General features: G+C 30.2%; 1 protein-coding gene across 1 annotated transcript; it reads right to left on the bottom strand.

Annotated features, from left to right (window-relative positions):
* Positions 1-4,594: 4,594 nt before the first annotated feature.
* LOC147072804 (uncharacterized) lies at positions 4,595-21,650 on the bottom strand. Its single transcript, XM_085945720.1, has 5 exons — positions 21,620-21,650; positions 17,436-17,515; positions 10,825-11,039; positions 5,973-6,080; positions 4,595-4,760 (listed from the first exon to the last, which is right to left on the bottom strand). The coding sequence occupies exons 1-5, from the start codon at positions 21,648-21,650 to the stop codon at positions 4,595-4,597; spliced, it is 600 nt and encodes a 199-aa protein (XP_085801846.1).
* Between the last annotated feature and the right edge of the window lie 127 nt (positions 21,651-21,777).

Genomic DNA, 21,777 nt, shown 5'->3' with positions numbered 1-21,777 from the left:
AAACAAATATTGATAAAGACTATCTTTTGTATGAGTGAAATCACAAAATGCTGTACTATTAACTATTCCAGATAATTTATATCAAAATAAACGAATTATAAATTGGTTAAATAGCTTTATCACTGTATCAACCGGGAAGAAGTAGTTAAGTCTTGTTTTAGGTTAGGTAAGTCATATAGCTTCTAAATTCAGTAAGTTATTTATTTATTTAAAAAAAAAAAAAAATTCAGCTAACTTATAAAACTATACCATCTCATTTGTATATGTAATTAAAGAAACAGATTATTCCACAATTTAAAAAAAAAAAAAATTTTAAATCGTTCCCTTGACAGATTGCTTCTCGCACCTAACTAACTAACTTAACTAACCTAACCTAACCTAACCTACCTACTTCTGCCCAATTGATACAGTAGGTGTAACTAAAAAAAATATCCCAAAAACGTATGAAAATACACATTTTGCAATGATTATTTTTATTATAATATGTAATTATTTCAATGCCAACTCAATTTCTGATCTTTTTTTTCAGGCATGGTTTTGATGGGCGTGCATGCATTTTAAGAAATTTATGTGAAGCCTCTAGAGTAGTCACTCCGCAAAGTGGAATTTTACTAAAGTTATACAAGAAAATTTTCACGTAAGTAGCTATTGTCTCATAATAAGTTAAAATAAGACAGATTTAAATCTAGATGTCATCAATCTTCATCATGAGAATACATGAGAATACTTACAAAGAAACTTATACAAAAAAAACAAAATGGCAAAATTTAAGTATGGTTTTTATCTCAGTTGTTTTACGAACGTAGACATCTTATTATTGACATTTAATCTAAAATAACCATACGAAGGCTCCAAACATAACAATTAATGTGCTAATTTTACTATGCAAGTCTTTGTTGTGGAGTTTTGGAAGAGCACCCGCCTCTAAAGCCATTTGTTTTCTCTTGTAGAACGGCCTGTATAAACTTGAGTATGTTTATCTTACAAGGCTACCTACATCTAAAAATTTCTTAAAATAATATGTATTAAAACAGAAAACTTGCCTAATTCAATCCAATCGGGCTATATCTTGATTGAAATAATAGAAAATCTTTACGTTTTTTTAAATAGCGGGGTCATTTTACTGTAAGCAAAATGAAGGAGGTGATAAGTCTAAAATCGCTTAAGAAAATTAATTTCTGGAGAATTATATATAGGAACTCTAATGTTTATATGTAGAATTTAATATTTTTGATGCGATGATTTGACTCACAATATTTTTCTCATTTATGCACATATATATATGTGTATTTTAATAGTTCATTTTGACTTTTGACTGTGTAATCTGCAAACCAGCTAACTGCATTTTGTTATAAACTAAAGAATGTTTTCTATGCTCATACAAAATTTCAAATTCCTGAATTATAAATAAATGCGTTATCATTATTCACACAAAATAACCAACTGCAAGTGCCAAATTTCCAATATCATAAATGGCACGACTCCGTTATTTGTATAAATTTGCAGGGAAGCTAAAATAGTGTATTATATTATTAATAATTCATAGTGCAGTTTATTTGTAAAAAATAAAACTGTATTTTTAGAATTATTGTTAAATTCCACTCGATAGTTAAATTATTAAGTAGAGTTAGCAGGTTTGCAGATTAAGCATTCAATTTAACTTAACTATAACTCGTTTAGATAACAGGAAAGATAATCTCATCCCTTAATAAATTCGACAGTCTTTGCTTTTCTTACTTTTTACAATTTATTTTTACCTCTTTTATGTGTTAATTATGTGTTGAAATTCATCAAATCTCTATTTTATTCAGATATCTTTCCTAGAGTCGTCAAAAAATAGAGAATTTTTTTGACCAATACTTCAATACTTTTATATGATACAACGCCTATACCAGGTATTGATATGACAGCCCTAAGCATACCTACCAATTGAATGTGTGGCGGTTGTTCCTGAGATATTTTCAGATCCAAAACTGCAGATGTCGCTCGTCATTTTTTTGCACTCCAGGATACGTTGAATTAAAACTATATACAACGGGACTAGTTTAAATAATAAAAACTTTAATAGAATATAGAAATAGTACAAAAAAAAATTATAGCAATATTTTTTAATTACAGGATTCCAGAAGGCGACAGTGAAAATTATCCATATTTAAAATCTGAAGAATGCGAAGAATTACGAGATCACTGCCCACTACCTTTATTGGAACTATCTAAATTCACCGATGACTAATTTCAATTATTATAGAATTACCAATAAAATAGTATCGTTCCCCATTATTTAATTTTACTAAAGAGTAATTATTGGGAAGCTACTAAAAACTTTCAATTTAAATATGGCAAAAATATAAAAAAAATTAACAGACACTGTAAATTTGATACAATTTTTAATTATGTACCCTTATGCCGATACCAGGAAAAGACTCAACAAAAATTTTCATAACAATATATTTCTTAGTAACGTCTATTAATTTATGCTACTATTTTTGGATTGGATATTATAATATTTTGTTGTCCTAAATCGCAGATATTGTTTTCGAATCAAATAACATGCTTATTTAATATTCTTGTTACAAATGTATAATGTTTATTTTATAAATAGAATTAATTCATTCATTCACTGCTTGTCATAATATATATTACCATGAATTTATTTCAATAATAAATAAATGAAACATTTATTTTATTATATAACCAGTTTTTTATTATTTTTCTTATCACAATTGTAACACATTATGCTTTATTATTAATAGAGCGATATAACAAAAAATTAGCTATAAATTACGACTAATTGTTAGTACGTTATACCATTAAATTAAATACACAATAAAAAACAGCTACAAAATATATGTAAACGATTCGCAAAATTGCTGGAGATCAACTTGAAATAATTATAAATTTTATTATTTACATATATTTTTTTACTTTTTGCCCCACTGAAAATACTTATAACTTTGACATGGAATAACTCTTGCTGACGTACTTTTGTGATGATAAAAATAACATTCCAAATAATCCAACCTTTTCAACTCTTTTGTCTCGGCAAGAACCCATGTTATCTTCAAAGAGTTTTGAGAGTTCCATCACACCTCCGTCTACATACATGATAATACTAATAATAAAATTGAACTGTTTGTCTGTCATTTCGAAATATAAGTTAATACACATGCAACTATTCATCGGGAGTAGGTAAAGTGGTAATCTATTGCCTACTTCCAACCGATGTCGTTCGCATGGTCTTAATCGAGCTCTCAGATAACGTTACTAAAGATACTGAATGTATACACATGAAAATATAATGGTTGGCAATAGGGGTTGGATCCAACCATAGTATAATATTATCTTATATTTTTAAATTTGAATCAACCTATTGCATAGTTATATTATGTGACATTTGTCTACTTCATATTTTTGTATTACACGTAAACGATGATATCACGGACTTTTGTTAGTATACCACAAAAGATAAAACTGTTACATCAATAATTATGATTTAAAAAAATCACTTAATTTAACTTTGGCTAATATATACAAAAAATAAGTTTGGTTCAATACCTATATCAAATAATTAAATTCACATCTTCGTTTGATCTACGAACTTCTATAAAAAATATTTTAAAACAGCATGAATAACGTGAACATAATGCAGTTTTCTGAATCTGAATCCAGAATTTCATTAAAAAAACAATAATTAAAATAAGTTTTAAAGATTTTTAAAACCATCAAAACTCTTAAGATGTTAAACTAAGGGCAAATATTGAATATTGAATCAGTAGATATAATATACATCGTATGATCATAGACTAATATTATAGTAACATCTATCGATATAAAATAGAATTAACTACTTCAATCGATATCAAACCTTCCAATCAAGCAGTTCACAAATAATCTCTCGATTGATTAATCTTTCCTCGCATACTGTGTGTATCCGCAATACCTATACATTAAACTAACAAAATAACAAAACCATACTATCATATAATATTAAAATAGATATTAAATAATAAACAATCATAAAAACAGTTCTATGTTTAATGATCAAGTATATATCCATATTAAAAAACACTAGCAAAAAGTAGTTGGACGTCATAGCAAATTAAAATAACAAACAACTATAAATGGTGATCCCGACGGAAAGTGACGAATAACTAGGTACAACATTAAGATTTATTTCAAATTTAAACCATTAATTCTTCCAATTATAAATATGCCATCTTTATTAATTATAGACTATCTTTTTTAAAGTCATATTATCACTATTGACATTACATAATATTATGACAATATGTGCCATTTTTAATATACTTTAAATAATCAGAATTTATCAACATATTTAATTTACCTATAATGATAGTCCACGTAAAATAATATAAAAATATTGTATAGATCCTTTTTGGTATTGAGAAATACAAATCTTTAAATAAAAATAATTTATTATAAATAATACAACAATATTGATGTAGGTACACTGTTTAATACTGTTTGGTAAAACTTAAACTGAAAAGAGATATAAATTATCTTTGAGTAAATAATCACATGCATATAAAATATTTCAAAATGAACAATAAATTAATATAATAATTATTTAATACTATTGTAATGTTGATATTATATCAAACACTCCATGTCCCAGAGGACATTCTGGATAGATTCCTCGGCAATCATACATTTGCTTTCCAGCTTGATGGGCAGCATTATAGTCATAATCTTCATCAAGACTGCTTGTGTTGATGTCAAGAGCTTCATCATAAGTTGGTCTGAAATGGTATTAATAATTAAACATGATTTTTTCAAAACCAGCCAGGTATTTTAATAGTGCATAAAAAGTCTGGAAACCTGTATAAACTCACCATAAAAATTAGCACAATAGGGGATTTATATAAAGCAAGCCAGTTTGAAAGTTTGTGAGGTTAACCACAAAATTAAGTCAGTAAGCAAATTAAAAATGATTTTATTATGTCAAACCTCCATTTTCTATAACATATTTTTATGTTATTTATTGAAAAATCAATTACTTTTTTAATACTATTAATTGTTTTGTTTTAAATTTTTAAAAATTAAAAATCTTTTCAACAATCCAATTGTTTATAATCACTTTTAAAAAATCTACATATAATTTTGAAGGTGAAAAGGCACCTTTAAATAATTGGAAAAAATTTGCGCAATTTGGACCAAAGTTATTATAATAGAACAACTTAAGTTAGAAAATTCGCAGATTACGATTTCTGTCACTTCACACGAATTACTACATTGGATAAATTTAATTATTGTAACCGTTATTATTTGCAACTGCTCTTACGTGAAGCCTATAGCATCGTTTTCTTTCGGTTTTCGTCACTCTAACTATTTAATATTATCGAACTTCACGCGTATGTGGAATAATAAATTTATAGGTAAGTACTTTTACGGTACTAAAAACTACCAAATTTTTAATCGATTTGAACTCCACACTTTTATTGAATCGATTTTTAAGGCGATATATCAGTGAAACGGCAAATAATTTTCAACTATAGGCGCGACGAAATTTTGGACTCGCTGCCATTCGGAGAGAGAACGTCGAGCTGGGAACACGTCAATTTGTTTCGTGATGGCGACGGGGGTATTAATTCTTAAATCGTGTAAAGATGACTAAAAACGTTACCCATTTACTTGAAAAAGAAAACATGTCAATGAATATATTATTATTGTTACTGATACACAATAAATAGAACATTAAATGGACGCAAGTTGGATTTATATGACAAATTATATTTCGTTTGGCATGCGTCATTTGCACCCGCGCCCGCAATCCGCGCATCGCCTGGCCACGATCTTTTTAAACCGTGCCTCAACTGAGGTATAGCCTTAAGTATCTTTTATGGCATTTATTGTTTATATTGTATTTTCAATGAATATGTTATATTGGTCAAAAAACTGTATAGATATTATATACATATTATGGAATAAATTAATAAATAGATCATGCTTACGTTAATAGTAGATGTAAAAGTTCTCCAAAAAGACCGTTTTCATGGACAGGAGCTTCAGCAGCTTCACATATAGTTCTCAAGAGACATTCTTTTCCATTGACCCCAAAACTGCAAACATTAAAAAAATTTAAAAAAAAAAACCTCTATAAATATTTATTTTATTTTTATAGACTGCAGTGGGGGAAAGGCGACATATTATTCTAACAGTATTTTTTCATGATGGCTTATATAACAAATTACATCATTGTCGTTTCATTAAACCCTCCGGTGTAAACGTTGACAAAATTTATTTTTAATATTTTCTGTTAATTTATATAACACTTTGGTAAAACTCCCAATATTCTATTTTATGCTACTGAAATAAAATAGAATTATTAGTAATCACATCCGAACTATAACAAATACTTGACGATGACGACTCCTTTACTACTTCGAAGTTATTCACAAATTTTTGTCTCTTCTGTAAAACTTTATTTTTTACATCTATAGTTTTTTTCCCCACATGAATCATCAAAATTTTAAGAGAAAATTCATTAAGAAAATCTTGTTGCATTTCCTTTTTTATAAATACTTGTTAATACTGAAAACACTAATAATAAACATAAAATCCAATAAAAATTTTATGAAATAATTAAGTATCTGTGATTTTTGATTAATTCATTGTATGTATATAGGTATGTTAAACTTTAATTTCTCCATACAAGCTGAGAAAATAAACTGCAAAAGTAAATTATATAAAATAAACAATCGTTATTTAAAAACTTGAGTACATAGAAAACCAGATTTAACTCAGTAAAACTATAATATGTACATCTCGAACATAACAACTTCATTCGGTCAAAGATCGCATACATGTAGGAGTTTATAATATTCATAATAGCTATAAATATTTTAATATTATTATTTAAAGTTATTTTTATAAAATCAAAAGTTTTAGTCACTTATTTTACGATCGAATGCTCTTTGATCACCTAATTAAAACTGTTATTGCTTCCGATTGAGGAAGAAAACTCTACAGAGCAAACTTTTCATTTGCACTTCGCCTTTCTGAGTTTTATTTAAATATTTTCTTGGTCCAGGGTTAATGACATTAAGACTGACAACCCGATAGCGGATGAAAGAAAGGAACTCCGAGATAAATACAAAATTATTGCCGTCTGGATGTGATCGTAGCAAAGGTTAATATTTCACGATAAAACAATTTTTATGGAGGTTTTTATTTTTAAAAAAATATTTGAACAATAGACGATAAAATCTGTAGCAACAGTGTTACATTTTTATTGGTTTTATTAAAAATGCGGTTGTATTCCAGTTGTTCTTTGTAGAGTTTATTTTAGAACTGTTTCTTTATTTTTATTATCTTTTTCCTATACCTAGTGGGTTCAAAGTTGTAACAGAAACGATTAGGTTTACCAAATATCTTATACAAAGTATCGATATATATTTATTAAGTACAGTCATTTGGGGTAACATTGGAATTCAATGTAACATTGGACAAAACCTAAGCAACTGCATTTTTTTCTGGTGGCTGGCATTAGAATACATTAATACAATTGATAGAAAAAGCACACCCAATCTACTTTCTTTCTACGGATGATTTTATATTCAGCCACACTAACCTGTCAAACCATTTATAATAACCGTTATTGTAGCAAGAGCAGCATTCTGTATTTGAAAGGTCATTTTCAATTCATCATCACTCTTGTTATGGGTACCTTTCCCTAAGCCAGACAGTAAGTATGGGTAATAGATACTAAGTTGTGATATTTTGATATTTTCTATTAGAATAGAGTTTTTACATAAAAAAAAATCATTCCAATGTTACCCAGATAGCTTATTCAGCTACAAATCGGAGAATTTGGTCATAGACAATACTAAAGTCCATAGTTAACCAACTATTCATTTAACATTGGACCACCTATAAAAACAGCGTTTTAGTTGTTTTTCTATATATTATTTTATAAGATTTTATATCAAAATTAATTTATCGAACTTATAAGAACACCTAATAATCTAGATAGATGTAGGTAGCTGACTATTTCCAAAAACCAATCAATCGCTAAAAACACCTAAAAATAGTCCAATGTTTCATGAATTAACTGTACAGAGTATGTATTTTACTATTTTTTATAAGAAATACTCAATTGCTTGTGTAATTACAAGATTGATAGTCACCGGGAAAGTCCAAGAATGAAAAGGTTGTGAAATATCCCCGACTTTTTAATCAATTAATGATTATCGAAGGATGGATTATCATTTGATAAAGCCACATTTTCGTACATGACCTGCGTGGTTATGGAATATATTCAAATCATTCATTAAATACTAAATCGAATTAGAAATAATAGACAATCATGACAAATACAGATCCTAAAATATCTCAATTGCAAGCTGTGCTGTAAAATTTACTGAATATAATGTTACTACATAATATTGGAAAATTAAGAAAGAATATTTTGGAAAGTTATCTATTCACCGACATATTATGAACACCATATTAACAAAACCTACGAAACTCTACGAACCAAATTGGTGACAAATAGAAATAGGCTGCCGTGGGCCTAATTAATGTAAATAAAAATATATCACAACTAACTTAAAAATATATATTTAGTGTTTAAACAAGCACTTATATAGGTTTTGAAACTAAATATTGTGGATTTGAGTAGGTTTTTAAAGCAAATTGAGTATCCTGTTAATATAATGATTGTTTTTTTCATATGGTTTTAATTGGATAAAAAAATAAATAAGCCATTTTTCTGATGTCATTGGTAGTATGGACTATGGGAACACTATACTATTACAGACTTGAGTTGGTTTTGGAACTAAAATAGATTTTTAACATGCGTTATCTTTGTATTGAGTGCGGTTACACAATATATTTTGTTGTGTGGATATTTTAATAAGGAACAATTTGACAACATAATTTGAAATAAATTACAAGATTAAAAGAACTTTTTATGTACAACGTTTTTAAATTTTCTGTTGAATCATATAAACTTGACTTGACTAGCTTAAATGATCAAAAAAAAATTGCACTTGATAGAAATAATACTAAAATGTCATATTGATTTCCATAGTAACGCACGTATATATTAATAATTTAGTTGCAAGGACCCCGGACCCCTAACAAGCAATAATGGTGTCGAAATAACTTTTCATACAAAACAGAATTAACTGAAAATGAATTCAATTCTACTTAAATATGGCTAAAAGTATTAAAAAAAATGCATTGGCATCGTGTTCTGATATATTCTAAAAGTTTCAAATGTCTAGCTAGTCGGAAAGTTAGTTAAAAATCGATTGCAAGATTTGTACCGAACAAAGAACCACCGGACAAATAAGAATACGAGCTAAGAAAAACGTTGTAAAATAAGATCTTTAGGTATATTTTCAAACTAATATCATGTAGGTAGGTAGAAAAATAAATTTTTAAATAACGACATTTAAAATATTTTTTTTTGTACGATATTAATAATATATTTTATTTGGACATGAAACGTTTACTTCTTGGAACAGACATAGTAATGATATTTATATATTTTTCACAAATTATGGATATTGTTCAATTATATTTACCGAATATGTCCCAAATTTGTAATTTATATATTGCACTTGGAGCCTTAAAAAAAGTCTTTCGTTGTAATAAAATTCTATTATATTATTCAAATCGAAAATATTATTTTATTTAAAACTTTAATATAAAGTGAGTTTCAAAAAGCTTCAATACAATGTATAACAATCTTCTACGAGTTAGGGGTAGTTTCATTAGTACTATTTGAAGAAATGATACATCTCTGGATCACTTTGGTAAATTACTGTGATTTTTTTTTCTCGTCTGGCGGAATCAGCATTTGGGAAACGAGAAAGTTAACATATTTTTGCACGAAACTTGATGACTTGGTTATGTAATGGAAAATGGAAATTTCTCCTATTTCAAACAAACAATAATTTGTGTGAGGAAACAGACTGCATTTACTTATTGGCAAGGATTGTTTGTTTGAACTCAAAACATCAGAATTTATGAAATCTATTTATGTTGTAGCTGATTATTTAATATTAAGTAGTTTATCAACTATACAATTCTGAAACTTCATTGCATAAGGTAACGGAAACCTACCGCAATAAAAATACTTACGTATATCATATGAAAATACATCAGTAACAGAGATAAGTATAAGAAAAAATCTTCAAAAAAGTACGACGGTAGGACCAGCCAATGTCCTTTACCAATTAAGTCATCTGCGTCACACATAAGTATGACGAAATTAACTGGTAGTCGAGCAACTTAAGCTTTGAAAATTTCGATGATGTTGGTGACTGGTGGTAAGAAAATTTTGCAGAAGGAAATAATTGTTCATTTATAAGTCTTGATAATATTTTAATGTTTACCTAAATAGATTTTGACATAATTATTATGTGTAGGTACTTTGTTTTATTGTTGTGTTTTATACATGTTCTTCCAGAAATGCATGCACCGTTTATAAATAAATTAGTACTATTAACCTTTCAAATGGATTTCTCCCAAATAAATTATGCTACATAAATTTATAATACAATTATCTTTAACAAAAAATAATGATTTACCATATTATATGATAGGTTTTCAGCTAAATTCACACAATTTCTATCAGTTCAAAACGCATTTAGACCCACTCATTGGTCGGCGTAGTGGTGTTACACGATATAAAGCCAATGAAGTATAAACTGATTATTATAAAGTGGTTATCGGCCAATGATAATTTAAAATTTAATTTGTCGTGGTGTGTGGTAATGTACGATTTCCATTTTTAAGTACGTTTCCATAGACGCAGTGAAAAAATTAATCCTTATTGTTATAAAAATACTTTACCCATCCATTGTCGTCTCAACCGCTTTGTAGAACACATTTCGGTCACTAGTTTGTGGTGGTAGACTTCTCTTCTTTCTTGATACTGTGACGTATGGATAGTATTTCGAGAAGAAGGTGATATTTGGAGGTACAGCGTACTGATATTGGAAGTTCAGGGCGAATATAAGGCTGACATTTGCTGGGTTTTTGATGGGCATAGCAAAACCTAACAGCAACTGGAAGGAATTAATGTAATAATAAACATCTTTTATTGAACACGCATAACTTGAAACACCGCAGATATATACCTACTAAATTAAATTTAAAATGTGATTTTTGAAGTTATACTTCTTTTGGCGCGTTTGGGAAATCAGATCAGAGTTTTTTTTTTGGCGTGTGATATGTTACACATAATTTATTTTTTTACACGAAAAAAACGCGCTCGATTGGATTCGAACCACCGATTGTTCGGCTATCAGCCGAACGCACTACCTTTACGCCACAGTATGATACTGCAATCGTGACGATTATACAGTATAATAGTATAGTTTAGAATTTTTCCGTTACCTAGGCAGCGAATTTATCATTGTCGGCCATTTGCAATTCCTTACGTAAACAAACGATTAAACGTCAGAGTGACAGTTGGTACTTTAAAAATAAAAACAACGAGAAACCATTATATAATTTAGTAATATAAGTTAGAGTGTGTCATGTTACATTTCACGTGACATGTCTACTTTTCAAACGCAGATATTAAAATAAATAATGTTAATTAAATAACAAAATTTGGCACAACCTTGTTAAAAAGTGTGTGTCAACCCTTGTTTCCAAGACAATGACGGTTAAAAATAGGCCAATCGGATTCATTCCCGCTTTTTTGAAAGCGTCATGTCAACAAATAAATTATTTCCGCCCGCAAGATCCTCACTCCGGGATTAGTTTCAGTGCAGATCGGACGTCTTTGATTAACAGTTAGATACAGTTTCAACGCCATTTGTAGTTACTTCCTTTCGGACAGGAGGAAGGATTCGCAGTTCATAATTCCAGCCAAGATGAAGTTCCAGCCATCACAATTTAAACATAAAGTTAAGTAATAGTTACCATCTTCCAAGAAATTTCTCTATGTCCATACCAAGCAACGCTTCTCAAATTGTATTTTTTTTTTGTATCATTTTTAAATTTCAATGTTTTTGTGTAATTAAATAACACTTTTCACGATTAGCTGTGTTCTTATTTTTATACTGTTATATTTAATTTGTAATTACACATCTTTCAAGGCGCCCAAAAATTATAATTTAATATTTCAACGAGTTTACAAATGACATTTTATTTGAGGTAGATAAGTGATTTATAAAGCATTCTTTACACAGGGTTAAGTTGGCAGAAAGCCGAATCTTATAAGCTGTGAGATTAAATATTTCATGTTTTATTGATTGAATTAGTTGGCACTATATGTTTAATAATTGTGCATTACAATTATTAAACTTCTTTTACTATCATTCATACTAACTATTTACATTTTACTCCTTTCCCAATTTTCTATTATGACAAGTGTATAGAAATAAACCAACGGCGTTCCAATAAGCGGTCCTTTTTCTTGAGTGTGTAATTTAACAAGATAACTAAGAGCTAGTCAAAGAATCTAGTTTATCACAAGTTTTTTTTGTGTTTTGTTACGCCAAAGAAGTATAACTTCTAACGCGCGTACATAAGTACACACACCGATTCTTTTTTTTCTAGTAGGTATATATCTGAGGTGTTTTTAAGTTATGTATGTTCAATTTATGGAATGTTGCATTCTCAAATCTTGCGAATTATTCATTGAATAAAAGGAATAGTTTATTAAACATCTTTATATGTCACTTCAACTGTATTAACCGTTAAATAATTAAGGAAAAAAAGTGTACCTACAACTATTTAATTTAAATAAATCGATAAATAGGTATGCTATTTAAATGACATACCGGGTTTGTCCACTAAGACCAGAGGTCTGGGAATTAGGGTAATTAATATTAATAAATTAAAATTATAAGTTTATATGTAACGCTAACTTCACCGCAGTCTAACTTTTGACATACTAATGTGCCTGAAGATCCTAAAGGATTGACCAGTTAAATACGAATAGAATATCAGAACAAGATTGATCTCTAATCTTATTGAATGCCAAAAACCTCATAGGATTTTAAAATTGCATATTTGGAAGTACCCACGTTATACATCATTTTTAAAACAATAATTAACTTTTATATTTACTTTAAGTCTGAGATGTGTGGTAATATAGTTTTTGGATAATACTCAAAAAAAAAATTCATCCCATGGATTAGACAGACATTGTGAATGTCAAGTGCTAATCATATATTTCACATATGTATATTATAAATAATTTAATTGTAATAATTAATTTATGAAGATGTGAAACTGATTAAATATCTACAATATTCATTAAATTAGTTTTGATTCATCGAAACAAAATAGTACAATAAATTAAGAAGGTGCTACAATTCATTGTGATTACTATTACTCGAGTGTATATATTATATAAACGGTAAATAATAATGCCAAAGTGTACCATATATCTACTCATCGTGACAAATTGTCTTTTTATATGCCCTTCTAATTGGCAAATAAATGTCATAGCAGTTGTATAAAGTTATCTGCAAATTCACATGCAATGCATCGTTACTTGTAACTAACTTAATCCAGTGGTCAATTTTTGCTTCAATTTCATATATTTCGACTGTTCTACAAGGTTGTCCCAGAAGTACCCAACCTAACAAAGAAAAAACAAATTGGGATTTTTTTTTCTATGTAGTCTCTTTTTAGGTCGATATATTTTTTCCAGTGATGCTCAATAGCTTTGATACCCTGTTTATAGTGAGAATCGTCGAGCTCCTCAAAATAGCCATCAACCGCCGACTCGACCTCTTCATTGTTGGCAAATCTTTTACCACCGAGCCATTTTTTTTAAGTTTGGAAACAGAAAATAATCTGAGGGGGCTAAATCTGGCGAATAGAGTGCGTGAGGAAGCAATTCAAACTTTAACTCATTGATTTTGGCCATCGCGATAACGGATGTGTGAACTGATGAATTATCCTTGATGAAACGAAACTATCTTTTTCGCCAAATGCGTTTGTTTTTTTCTTGATTTCATCAGTCAAACGCTGCAATAAGTTTGCATAATTGCCGTTGATTGATTTTCTTTTCTGAAGATAATCAATGAAAATTACCCCACGCGCATCCCAAAAAACTGACGCCATGACCTTGCCTGCAGATGGAACTGTATTCGCCTTCTTTGGAGCCAATTCTCCCCTTTCAGTCGATTGTTTTGACTGTTCTTTCGTCTCAAGTGTGAAGTGATGGACCCATGTTTCATCCATGGTTATGAATATACGCAAAAACTCTGCTTTATTGCTGTGAAACTTTGCCAAATACTCGATTGAAACATCCTCACGATGCTGTTTTTGTTCCATTGTGAGTAATCGCGGCACCCACCTTGCTCACAGCTTTCTCATGTCCAAATTTTTAATCAATATGTTATGTACAGCACTTTTTAAAATGCCTACTATGTTTACTAGCTCGGGCAATTTCAGTCGATGTTCATCCAATACCATTTTGTAGATTTTCGTCACCATTTCTGGCGTGGTCACCTCATTTGGTCGACCACTGCGATGTTCGTCTTGGCAGCTCGTCCAAGCTCGTTTAAACTCAGCCACCCAATATGTTACTGTTGTTAACAAAGGAGCAGACACCCCCAGAGTAGAATCTAGCGCCGCTTTAATATTGGTTGGACTGAAGCCTTTTAAATGAAAATATTGTATCACATAAATATGACCAATTTTTTCCATGTTTACAAATTCACTGAGAGCGTTCACTGTTGTTGAATGACACATAATTATTGAACAACGTAGCGTCGTTAAACTACAAACTTAGGCTTTATAAGGTTAATACTTTCTATCGTGGTCACTATTTTTAAACAACAACTGCTATCTATACGTCAGGTCGGGTACTTCTGGGACTACCGGTATCTATATCCATAAATGAAGATTTTTTTCAACATCTTTAGAAAACATATTTTGATTGGAACCAAACCATTAATCCCTATTTTATTTGAAGGTATTGTTGAATTTTGAGTTCCATTTGCAATTTTCTCAAACGTTTAACTTTGGTTTATATTCGATCTAATTTTGTTCATAAATTTTTAATGTTTACTGATTTTTACGAAATAATAACGCCAATTCAATGAATAATTAATTAGACTCCGTATGAATAATATGTTTTGGCAAATTAAGTATGCTTTGTTAAAAATTAATAGTGAAAAATCAATACATAATATCTGAAATCCGTGTTGGTTTAAAGTAATTTGAACTAAGGTAAAAGACGCTTAAATATGATATTTTGAATATTTTTGAAATTATTATTTATACACGTTAATTGGAAATAGCTTTACGCATTGCCTCAAACTTTGCGTACCGTCTTCGGCGTTTTATTTTTCTTTATCACGGCGAGAAAAAGTCTTTTGCAAAGGTTAAGTTTTAATAGCTTTTCAAAAGCTGTTTCGGCCGCAAAGTAATTAAGCGCCATTTCTTCGTATCCACTCGCGGCAATCGAGTTAACGTTTTTGTGAAGGAATTATTCAACCTCAAAGAAGGAACGAAAGGGGAAGCTTTCAGCATTGGAGAGCTTTTGTCGGAATAACACGAATGTTAAGAATTTCCACCGATGTAACTCAATATTGGGCTTGCCGTCTGCGTCAATTCATCGAAAACTATCCCATCTGTCAATTAATATAATTATATTAATAAACTTAAACCACTGAACAAATTCTTTCAAACAGTAATATCTAGGGATGTCATATTCTGGAAAAAAATCCCAAAATCAGTATCACTATCGAAAGAAAGTACCGATACATTTTTATGTCCCTAGTGGTACTCAATGAGCACTTAACGATCACATGATGATGCCTTAAACCCCACTAGATCAACTAACTCATAATGTGTAGTGAATGTTCATGAAAGCGAATAACTAGGAACAAAGACAGGTGGATTGCACTAGTGAAAGCCTTCATCCAACAGTTAATAGACCCCAACTGACAGATATTACGTGTACTATCAAATCATGTGTACTAGGTATTCGTAAAATGCAACCGCGTCCCATTATATGTAGTTTTTGCTTTTACATATTAGTAAGTACAAGAAACTACCATATTGTTTTATTGTTTAAGACTAATGCATTAAATGCATGCGTTAATTGCGTAATAATTATTATAGCCATATTGAATCTAATCGAATTTTGATGCACTGACTAACTGACGAGCTTTTGTTTTTTACACAAATGAATGTGGTGAAGATATGACATACGTTTGCTCCTTTGGTTAGATATCTGTATAAATAATTTTTAAAATGTTATTAATTTATATTTTATATTTTTCAATAGTTGACGCATGAGTAAAATATACTTGCTACTAAATATACAGAGTGGTTACATAATAACGTGCTAGATAACTTTCGCAAAATGCAAACATTTCGACGTTATATTTTTTTCACCTCCTTCTACAATCCAATGTAGCTCTTGGACGCCTCAAGAAGATAATATTATTAGATTCATGCTCTGGGTCTAAATGTAATGGGTAATTTATTTGAATCGCGAATACAGTTTCTCTAGTATTTGGGGACATTACAAGCATGGACCTTCCAAACCAACCCACCCCGCACCACACTCGTTCTTAATCGAGCGTATCACGAAGTCATACGTTTGACGTAAAGCATCATCTGTTTGTTACGCCTTGGAATATCTCTGGACCAGTTACCCCATACTAAGGCCGCGACGCACTCAAGTGTGATTTGACTGAGTTTAAATCGAATTTTTTTGATAAAAGTGAGTTCCATGGTAAGAGAATTACGGAGAACTTATTCAAATACCATTATAAGTAGGTAATAATATTATAAAAAAGTAGTACAAAACAAATCTAATTCAAAACTGAAGAACATTCTATATCTGGACTTTTTTTTAAGTAATAAAATTGGCTTTTATGGCGACCTAGTATTTAGCGACAATACTACTTGAATTGTAAGTAATACACTACTGAGACAGTCACCCATCGGATTTCGGCCAAAAATAGCTTTATTTTAAGCCTGCTTTAGGGTCTCTAAAACTTTTAATGATAATGTACTTGGACATAGTAAAAAAAATTATTATACCATTTTTTTTCAGAGCCTTCAAGTGTTAATTTAATTTATTTCACATTCTTTATCAAACACATATAATTTGTAAATAAACCTATCATAAAAAATCTTGAAAAAAAATATAAATACCGCCGGGGCTCGAATCTGCATCCATCAGATTGCGACTAATGTACTTTACCAATTTAATAAAATTAAAAAATATGCCGTATTTTTTGATATACTTTTGATATGTAATACTCATTATTCAATACAACTTTTATTTGTCATATTTACTTGATTTCTGTTTGCAATACGTATTAATGTGACATCTGTCACACGTTATACGGTATGTGTTATGTACGGGAAAACTCGGTATGTACTCCATACGTTCAGTTATTTTAATAAGTCTGACTTATGATAGTACCATTAGATATTAATAAAAGAAATAATAAAAACTACTAGTGAAATACCTTGGATGTACCTCCGCTGGGAAATACTATGGGCAAACTGTTTCTTTTTTGCCTTTTATTCGTTATTGTACCATTAGATACTGAATGGGTCGTGGCGTCAGCATTTAATAATGATATCGTCCAACCAATACAAATAACTGCTAACAACGTAGAACTGAATCTGGAACCAATAATAAAAAAATATTAACTTTCTGAAAATGGCCGAAACATCAAAAAATATGAAGATATTTAACTAAAAATCATTTCTTATTGATGAAACATAATATTGTCATATTATGATCATAAAAATATAAAATTAGATAAATATTAAATATGAAGTGTAAATCAATAATCAATTTACTGTTTATTTTAGAAAAATATCTACATATTAGAAATAATTTTTGAAAAACAATCAAACCGAGTGGGACTTGATAATAAATAATAATTTCATTGTTCATAAGTACAAGAATGAGAAGTTGGCTGGCGTGCGTCGGACGTCTATTAAGATTAAATTAATCAGATTTTATTTATAGCGCACGTAGACACGTACATGAATTTACTTGCACCAATAGTGTGTATTTTAAACTATCGCGATAATAACTGTTTACACGTAAATGTACTGTCTGTCTCGCCAATCTCATTGTTCAAGAGTAAGCGAGACGCAATGTTTCATGGTACTATTTGACAGGTCGTGAAAATCGGTTAACCTCAAAATGAGTCTCTGCGCGGTGTAGTTAGTTTTTTACCGGCAGGTTTGCCACTATCGCAGGGGCAGATATCGCACAGTCTAATTGTCACGTGAAAATGTATGCATGCAATCTTGCAGTTTGCGTGGTAATACGTATTTACACGTGCACTTTTTGTTATGGCTGCGATAATACGTACTGTCAGCATTTACTCCATTCACATGTAAACGGGGTATTGCCTTAATTAACTCGTTGAGTGAGCACACCGCGCCTGGCCCAAGGCCATTAGAGGTCATTAGCATGTTATCGAATTGGGTTAATTAAGTGGTAATTAATAGCTCAGCAGTGAATATACTAATTGATTATAAAGCAGATTGACTTCCTGATCAGTGGACTTTGAAGTACCTCAGTTACATAAAACGCAGTTATAAGAAATAATTTGCATGAATCGTAGACGGATCGATAACTTAAAAGCGAAAACAATGAACATTTTTAAGCCTTATGTATATTTAATAAAAAAAATCAATCGTAAATATTTCATTGTCATCGATGAAAGCTTTACTTTGGGCTTTTAACCAATTTAAACTTAGTCTAGTACTATTTGACAAAGAAATCCTGTTAAATTTTGTCATTAAGAAATCAAAACACATTTTTTATTATTGCAGGAAATTATAATCTGGATGTACCTGAATACTTACGCCTTTAGTCACGCGTAGAGAGTGTTTTTTCACAATGTTTAACGAATTATGCTCAACATATTTCTTTTACGCCTGAACAACATTTAAAATTAAATCAAGGGAAACCTTTTCATAGAAAATTTATTGAAATAAACAAAACTGAAAACAACTTAATGCCCAGGCACTACTTTTGCCGTTTGTTTGAGCGTTTTAAGAGGATTTTATATAACTTTGAATGGACTTTCACAAACAATTGAAATGTTTCGAGCTAAATCAAATAAAAGATTCACTGTACCTACAGTTTTCATTAAAAATTATTTCAGCTCTTTATTTCGCAGAAATCAAATTATTTATAAAAATATTTAACTTTGACAATCTTTATTTTATGTTAGAATATAAATAATTTTTCGTGTTTTGTCATTGTTTTATTTCTTTACCTTTCAATAAAACTTTATCTTTAAACAAATAATAAATATATAGCAAAAAATATTAAATTAAATTATTTAAGCAGCTACACGATGTCCTTCAAGCTTTGTCGAGCTTTCAAATATATCAAATCAGTATATAAAAAACGTAAACCATTTTTATTATCATATACCAACACAAATACGCACTTGCGGTGGTATATTTGGTAAGGCTCGACCCACGGCTAGAAAAAAGGCCATATTGTTTTTTCAACGTAGGTTTAATCCAGACCAATAATCTAGTAGTCTGGGTAAATAGCCAATAACTATTTGTCACAAAAATAGTATGTAAATACTATTAACACACTTTATAATTAATGGTAGGTAATTACTTAGCAAATTGTTTGATAAATTCTTTAAATAGGGTTCATTTGTTACGGTTTATATTTCTGTGGTTGTACGGTAAAAGTTTTTAATTCATGTGTTTATGAAATTAAGATTGTGTGTAAATAATTGTGCTCTTTTTATCATAGATTTTGTCACATGTAATCAAAATAAATAAATATTGTAATTTTTAGAAATAGCTTAAATTGAGAAAATCATTTTGAACTCTAAGTAAAATTACTTATTCAAATATTTAAAATAACACAATATTAAAACCTTAATGATACATAAATAGTGTAAATAAAAGATACATAGATTAACTTATAAGTGAGAGTATTTAAAAAAAACTGTGATTTATTTCAAACCCGATTATCTCAGCTGCAACCAAACTGTCTTAAATGCTTTTACCTCGAAACCTCAGATTTTAAATCTAATTTCTCAAAACTCATGTCTTTAACTTTTTAAATTAACAGTATTTTATAAATTAAATTAGTACATTCTAATATCATTGCTATGTAATATTCATTGTTTTTATTGTAATAAAAATAGTTATTATATAAACACAAAATAATTGATTACTTACTTATTCATTTTTTCGCAATAAATACTTCAAACAGATGATGTACTTTCGTGATGTAGGCTATATCGGCTCACATGCGCAGTGTCAAATGCGCCCGGTCAAATAATCCCGCGCGGAGATGAAAAAACCGTGTGTGTGAAAAACCAAATAAACCTCCACCGCCGCAGCAAAATGGCCGGCGAACACTCGACGGACTGGCCAAGCGGGAAAACTCTAATTGGACGAGTAAATCTTTCGGCAGTGTCGCCATCTGTCGGGACGGGTAATAGCTATGTCGTGTCCGCTCCACGTTGTCTATGGTCTGGGTGCCGTAGCTTCGATTTCTCGACGTGATCGCGCTTTCACTGAAAAATGTATTAGGTATATTGGATGTTAGGTAAATTTGACTTGGGTATTGAACGTTTTGTGACAGTTTAAAAGGTGTTGAAACCGTTTAAGACTTTCTTTGCAATATTATTTATAATATAAGGATTAACAATATTACAAAAAATGTTTTAAGGCAGATAAATAAAACGGGAATAAGACAACTGGACGCCAGGATAAGTGGACGCCGCACTATCGAATGTAATAACAGTTATTATTAAAATAAATAGATTTTCGTTATGATTTTATACAGAAAGTAGACGAGGAGGTTTTATAAATTTCTATCTACTACTTAGTAATTTTAATTGATTTTATTCTTAACATATTTTTATCGCGGATTGGAAATAAGATATTATGCCTGACGCTTAATATAAAAATAAAAGAACTATTTTATCGTTGGAACATGTTTAAGTTACAATTATCAATTACAGTTAAATAAACAATTACAATTACAGTAGTTAACAATTAAATCATTATTTACGTGTACATATTTAAATTCTCACCAAGTATTAAATGATATAATAATATATAAGTATTTAATATATGATTGACACCGACAGTGGCCGTGTGGCTTAAGCGTTGGACTATCACGCTGTGGGTCTCAGGTTCGAATCCTGGGTCTGGCAGTACACATATTGTTTTTCAATTTGTGTATGAGTCAGGGTATGGACCTAATAGGTTGAGCAAGTGGCTGACATCCATTTCTCGTAAAAAACAAAAATCTGTTAATACAAACCTCCACCCTGTGGAGGCCCATATGATCCTATTAGGATCAGACATGGTCGGAAAAAATTAATATGTATTTTAAAAGTACCTATAATTCTCGAACATCTATTTATTTTCGAATTTCATTCGATTTCGTAGCACCCAGTTGCCCTGGCGCCAAATCGTCCTTGACCCAATAAAACATATTCTTCTTCTTCCGCGGCGCTACATCCCGGAGTGGGATTTGACCTCCTCTATAACCGCTCTCCACTCACACTGGTCTCTCGCCACACTTCTCCAGTTACCGGGTCTTCATATATGAAGCCAGTCCACATCTCCTTTTTGGTCGGGCTCTGGGTCTCTTCCGTTGGGGTAGCCACTTCGTCATGATCCTTGGCGCTCTTACTTCTGGCATTCTCTCCACATGTCTCGCCCATCGTAGTCTTTCGTAGTTTAAGTAATTGGAAAAATTTAGTCCTCTTTTCCAATTGATAAGTAATTTGAATCGACCGCAGTATTGACTTTAGGCTTTTTACTTTCTACATAATGATTATTTCTATAAGA

This window comes from Rhyacophila brunnea, unplaced genomic scaffold (genome assembly GCF_057557595.1).
Source record: "Rhyacophila brunnea isolate RB1 unplaced genomic scaffold, BYU_Rbru_1.0 scaffold_19, whole genome shotgun sequence".
Lineage (NCBI taxonomy): Eukaryota > Metazoa > Arthropoda > Insecta > Trichoptera > Rhyacophilidae > Rhyacophila > Rhyacophila brunnea.
The sequence above is the reverse complement of the archived record's forward strand: the minus strand, read 5'-3'. Positions and strand labels throughout refer to the sequence as shown.

Bases quoted from the DNA above. Each gene is read 5' to 3' on its own strand.
- LOC147072804 (XM_085945720.1), bottom strand. From the start codon at position 21,650: ATGGGCGAGACATGTGGAGAGAATGCCAGAA. The intron at 6,081-10,824 runs GTAAAGTATTTT...TAATGTTTGCAG, and splicing joins GTTGAGACGACAATGGATGG to TTTTGGGGTCAATGGAAAAG. The intron at 4,761-5,972 runs GTAAGCATGATC...ATACCATTTCAG, and splicing joins CTTTTACATCTACTATTAAC to ACCAACTTATGATGAAGCTC.